General features: G+C 41.1%; 1 protein-coding gene across 5 annotated transcripts in view; it reads left to right on the forward strand.

Annotated features, from left to right (window-relative positions):
- Positions 1-3,762, forward strand: part of dnaaf19 (dynein axonemal assembly factor 19) — a 3,933-nt gene extending 171 nt beyond the window's left edge. The window contains exons 1-3 of one of the 5 annotated variants that reach the window (XM_088341700.1): positions 8-120; positions 2,404-2,583; positions 2,661-3,762. In XM_088341700.1, coding sequence (XP_088197826.1) covers positions 2,435-2,583; positions 2,661-2,811 — 300 coding nt within the window. In that variant the 5' untranslated portion in view covers positions 8-120; positions 2,404-2,434 and the 3' untranslated portion in view covers positions 2,812-3,762. The other 4 variants (XM_088341693.1, XM_088341717.1, XM_088341708.1 and 1 more) reach the window with 4 other exon arrangements.
- The last annotated feature ends 2,678 nt before the right edge of the window (positions 3,763-6,440 follow it).

The following is a 6,440-nucleotide window of genomic DNA, read 5'->3' on the forward strand; positions in this document are numbered from 1 at the left end:
TAGATCACGAACTTGTTAGTAAATTTCAACAGTTGAACTTGTGATGATTCGTGGAACACAGCAAGCTGGGTTTAATACAGCAAGTGAATCGAGACTTGCATTACCTTTTTTCGATCAGGAGTAAGTTCGTGTAGTTTGTCAAAAAAATCGAGAGGACAATAATTTGCAATTTGAAACGATCAAACGTCTGGTAGGTGAGTTGGCAAGGGCAATTGTACTTGTTGTTTTCCCATCTTGGAAAAGTACCCGGGTTAAGTGTCAGATCAGTAATGCGTTGGACATGTTCTGATGTGTTCGGCCGCCAACTTGTACTCGGGCAGCTCCATGTGTTTGTCGATCCTCCAAGAAAGGTAATCTTGGAGCCCCCTTACTTTAGATAATTCATGATACTTTGTCCTATTTGAAGATGTCCCCACTTATGTACACTGCTTTCAATTCGTTCATTGAATGATAATAGTGAGATCTATTGCATATTATCAATGCTTCAATTCACTACACTGTATCAGGATTGGCATTTATTTGAAAGAAGGGGAAAAAAACGGAAATATTAGAAGTTGTCAGACGTACCCAAAGGCAAACATGACGTAAAGTGACACTATTATTAGACCAGTAGATATTCCTGTAATGTGTAGTGTAACTGAAAACAAGTTGTACTAAGCACGAGGAAGTATACAAACTGGAGACTCAAAGTGAATTAACGTCACAATTTTCATATTTTTGACTGGCTTTTAATTTTTTTAGGGTAACTTTAGTCGCATAATGGCGTTCATTCATGTCAGCTCCCTCTCGGAAAGCCTCATGTTATGTAAAATAAATACACATTTCACAAACTACAAGAATTTAAGAATAGTTTATACGGTCATTAATGCTTTTTGTGCTTACTATTCAAATCAATCTTTTTTAATCATTTTCTGCCACTAGGAGGCGCTAAATAATACACGCTGTCTGTTTGACATGGACGTAAGCAACGCTGGTTATTTTATTTTTATTGTCAGCCTTCTTGGCAGGAAGATAATCATTTGGGTTTGTTTTTTTGCCAGACCTGCATTCGTTTCTGACCCTGTATGCATCTTTGCAGGTCCACGTGTGTTGTATTGTGTCTATTCAGTAGAGCAGTAGAGACACACCATTACTAGTAACACAGTACAGTAGCGCAGTCAGTGCTACAACATTTGTTGGCAGAATTCAATTATAAGCATTAAGGCGATAATATACATCAGGGATCCCCAACCTTTTTGAACCTGAAACTCCTTTTTTTGTCACCGATTAACGCAAAGGGCTACCAGTTTGAAATGCATTTTTAAAATAGCAGCTTGTTATTACTTTTTTGGATACAATGTTAATACTATGTGATAACCAGTTTGTATTTATTAAAAAAAATAGTTAAAATACGCTGAGTTAACGACTAAAGCATTGTTTTTAAGGACAATCATGTCAATGAATTCTCAAGCCAGTTAGAAATAACATTTCCTATAGAATCACTGGTTAACTATAGCCCACAGACTTCTTTGGTACTTTATGGGGCCACCACGTAGGAGAACCCCTGATACAGATAATTTATCCAGAAAACGAGAGAGGGAGAAACATATAGTCAAGTCATGTCAAGTCATGTTTATTTGTATAGCCCTTAATCACAAATAGTCTTAAAGTACTGCACAGACCACAGATTATTGCAAACCACAGACTATTATTATACCATCTCCTGATCTAAAACCTAGTTCAAGCGATTTAGTTTTAACAGTAAACCAAGGCGTGAGTCTTTTAGGTCGTGATTTAAACCGTAGGGGCGCCACGGAATCCAGGACACCAGCCAGGGTAGCATTAAACTCATTCATGAGTGAGTCAATAGAGCCTGTATATAAGGGAAACGATGCAACTACTCCTGAAGGAAGATCAGAGAGCTCAGAAACTATGCCTGTGCAAATATTGCGGCCGCTAAATTCTTTAGTTTCTTTATTACAACATTTAGCCAGCGCCTCAAATGTAACTAAATAATGATCAGAAATAACGGTAGTAACACCGTGACATTTGAGGTTAATACTCCTCGAGTCTAGTGTGTTTCCATTTTTATGAGTCGCTTGATTGAAACCAAACGTGTCAATCATAGACCGAAATGCAACAGTAAATGAACTGGGTAGGGAATTCATATGGCAGGGGCCTTATGTATTGTGCAGATAGAAACACGTTGAGTGTCAATACTGCATTTTCTTTTGTCATTGGTGGAAGACAACGGCAGCTGTATCTCACAGAACTCCCCCCCCCCCCCCCCAAACAGGGGAATTATAGTTAATGTAAATTGTGCTAAGAAGCAGGTTGCCCATTGCAAAAGAACTCGAGTCTTTGGTATAGCTAGTGTGTATTGAGTTTAAAATGTATGAATGCAAATGCACGTCATGATTGCAGACAGTCATCCTGAGTGCCGCCATTGAGCATTATGGCCTCTTCTCGGCGTGACGTCATCGACTTCTCCGCATTGGAGAAAGACTTATGCGCCAGCGTGGAAGCGGAACGCAAATACAGACGAGAGAACGATGCCAAGCTGAGAGCCGTCCAACAAGGCGTTGCATCGTACGAGCAGTTCAGGTCAGATTCAGCTGTTGGAGCGGGCGGCAGAGCATTTCCGTCAGTGAAAGCATCCTTCAGATAATTTTTTTCTTTAGGAATCTGGTCCTGACCAGTCACCTGACGCCACAAGGCAAAAACGAAAAGAACACACGCAAGCAAGTCCCCTGGAACCCGCTAGTTGCTCCTGGCAACAACAACAGCAGTACACCATTTAATCAAGAACACCCATACAAACCTGACCAGTAATTGTAAAATAAACCAGTTGGTAAATGCGTTGAAGCAGCTGTGAGAGGAACACACCAGTAGAATGATGTGCGGTGAGGTTCGAGTCAAGAGAGCCACAGTCAGATTTACAAACAATTGAATGTACATCTTACTCATCATTTCATTGGCAGAGCCAGAAAGCAATAAACTGTAGCATAGAAAAATAAAGTTTTATCTACTTACATAAGAAGTGTGTGTGTGTTTGTAGGGGTTGGGTGTGTTTTAGCACCTCAGGTGCATCGTTTCAGGTGTCTTCAAAAAGTTGAGAGTAGAATATTTTCTCTATTAAGTATGTGTTAAAAACACCCAACTGAGTTCAGAGAGCCTTAATATTTCCCCCCCACCGCGCTTATCTGCTTTTATCCCACTTTATCACTTTTGTTACGGGGCTCACAACACATTAGGAAGCAGGAAACGAAGGGGCAGGAGGGATGGAGAGTGATTTCATGCTTTTTCCGTGTTTTAGTTAGTGTAGCCTGAAAATAGTAAAAGTAAGAAAAGACCTGTTTAAAATACAGTCCAAACACCAACCCAAACCCCCAAATCAGGAATGAGCTAATTGAGGCTGCGATCATGACTAAGTTTTTTAGTAGAGTCAAGTCATGTTTATTTGTGTCATGTCCAGCATGGTCGCCGTGGCGACCGGCTGGCCCCGCCCCCTTGGCACCGGCTGTAGCAGATTTTCTAATTTGCGTGTGTGCTTCTTAAAGGCGGGTTTTGGGGATTGCCGGTCGTGGGTTCGTTGCATTACTTTGCATTATTCTGTTCTGTTTGACTTGAGGAAACCTGTACTTGCCCGTTCTGAGTAAAAGCCTGTTTTGTGAGTATTCCTAGTCTGAGTTCCTGTTTGCCTGTAAGCCTGTTTTTGTTTTTGTCCCTGAGTGTTGGACGACTTTTATTTCCTTAATAAAAGTAACTGATCGTTAACGCGAATGAGTTCACCCTTCCTGCCTCCTGCCTCCGATCTGGTCCGGTCCCGTGACAATTTGTATAGCCCTTAATCACAAAGAGCCTCAAAGTACTGCACAGACCGCAGATTACTCAAAAAGCTCAACGTGAGGAAAATGAAGAAACCTTGAGAAGGGACCGCACATGAGGTAATCCCTTTCCAGGATGACCAGGCTACAATGGATGTTGCAATAACAAATAATACACGGATTGTCAACATATAATATAGGTTATTTATATGCTATAGAATAGAAGTGTGTTTTAAGTTTAGATTTAAACATTTCCACTGAGGTTGCAGATCGACTCTCAGGGGGAAGAGCATTCCACAGCCCCGGGGCCCGAATGGAGAATGCTCTCGAACCTGCAGATCTCTTCTTGGCTCTTGGGATCACTTGTAGAGCAGCGTTTTCAGAGCGAAGGATCCAGATAGGAACATGGGGGACATAAAATCTGAATGATATGAGGGAGGAAGTCCATGCATGATTTTGTAATATACCAACAGAACCTTAAAATCACATCTTAAGCTAGGCGGAGCCAATGCAGGTTAGCTAAAATCGGGGTAATGTCTTAGTTAAAAGCCTTGCTGCAGCATTTTGTAGAAGCTGAAGGCTTTTGACTTTGGACTTCGGGAGAGTAGTGCATTACAGTAATCGAGACGGGAGGTAACAGACGCATGAATTCTAATCCCCGCATCCGACTGAGACAGCATAGGGCGAATTTTATTAATGTTGCGAAGATGGAAAAAAGCTGTTCTAGTAATATTCTTCACGTGTGTCTGAAAGGACAGATTAGGGTCAAATATGACACCTAACATTTTTGACTGAGTCACTCTGGGTGATATTCCATCTGTCAATATTCAGAGCAGTTTTTGGGAACAAGTCACAGCATTTAGATGGACCAATAATTAACGTTTTGGTCGTTTCGGGTTTGAGGTGCAAAAAATTGGGTGACATCCATCTTTTAATCTCAGTGAGGCAGGCCTCCAAATTTCCACAGTTTAGTGTGGCAGATTCCTCCATCGGAAGATATAGTAGAGTGTCATCTGCGTAGCAATGGAAACTGATATTATCCATCCATCCATCCATTATCTGCACCGCTTATCCTCAGTAGGGTTGCGGGGGTGCTTGAGCCCATCCCAGCTATTTTCGGGCAGTGGGCAGGGGACACCCTGAACTGCTTGCCAGTCAGTCGCAGGGTACACAGCGACATAATTCGCTTGCTCATTCAAACCTAGGGACAATTCGGACTGGCCAACTGGTCTAACATGCATGTTTTTGGAACGTGAGAGGAAACCGGAGTGCCCGGAGGAAACCCAGGCAAGCACGGGGAGAACATGCAAACTCCACACAGGAAGTTCGATCTCATGACCTCAGAATTGTGCCACACACGCGTCAACCACTGTGCTGGCCCAACTGATATCATACAAGAGAATTGTGTGCCTCACTCTATATCTGCACACACTCAGCACAGCAACACGCTACATTCTAATTTTAATTATTTAATGTTTATAATAGAAAATTCAATTATTTTGAAAAGGAAATCCCAAAATTGTCAGGTTAAATGCAAAAGAACTTAATCGCGGAGCAAATAGATAGATAGATAGATAGATACTTTATTCATCCCCGAAGGGAAATTCACTTTTCCAGCAGCATCCCTAAGCTGAGAACAATCGAAAATAACTGAGAACAATCGAAAAATAACACGGGAGCTGCTGGAGTGGCTGCCATTCGTGACGGCGCCGGAGAAACGATTCAATTTGAATCATGTACAAACAAACAAACAATTGAATCATGTACAAGAAACGATTCAATCTGAACCATTTAAGGTATTATGGTTTTATATTTACAGCCTCGCTTGCCTCTCCTGGCTGCACCTTACTGCATTACCAGGGTCGGGTAGGGTTACTTTAACTTGATTACTTTCAATTACTTTTGGATTACTCCAATACCAAATATGCTAATAAAAGACAAAATTAACTAAATATGAATACAATTATTAAATTTTGTGCAGGCTTGGGGAGTAACGGAATACATGGAACGGCAAAAATGATGTTGGCAAGCTGTTTGGATTTATTTTCATTTTGTTTCTGTCGCATTTTATGTTTTGCCGGAGATCAAAGAGATCAAAGCCAGGAGAGAAAGCTTACCACGTGTTGTGAGTCATCATTTTATTCATATTTAGTTTCTTTTGTCTTTTATTAGCATATTTGGTATTGAAGTAATCCAAAAGTAATTGAAAGTAATCAAGTTAAAGTAACCCTACCCAACCCTGTGCATTACTTACAACCAACTCATATATCTCAACTCTTATATACACCCCAACTAAAAATCCGTGCATACATTTGAAAGTGAGTGCATCTTGTAGTGATAAAAACGATTTACAGGAGAAAATAATACATGAGATTTGATTTTTTCAATCTATGCGTGCCACCAGGCGGCACAGTTGAGGTGTATTTTCTTAAAGATCTTTCACCATTTTCATGGGCGCGCGCGTTTTGGCAAAGAGGAAGTAGTGCGCGTGCTCGTCACAAGTGCCGCCGCTGTCACTCCGCAGAAGAGATCTCAGCACATCGAGCAGGTACCTCATGTCTCAACAGTCTTTATTTTTTGTCAAAACAATCCATTTTTGTGTGCGATTGTTTGCTCGCTCGTTGACCAGACAAC

This window comes from Urocampus carinirostris, chromosome 1, assembly GCF_059441175.1.
Source record: "Urocampus carinirostris isolate Australia breed hairy pipefish chromosome 1, RoL_Ucar_1.0, whole genome shotgun sequence".
NCBI lineage: Eukaryota > Metazoa > Chordata > Actinopteri > Syngnathiformes > Syngnathidae > Urocampus > Urocampus carinirostris.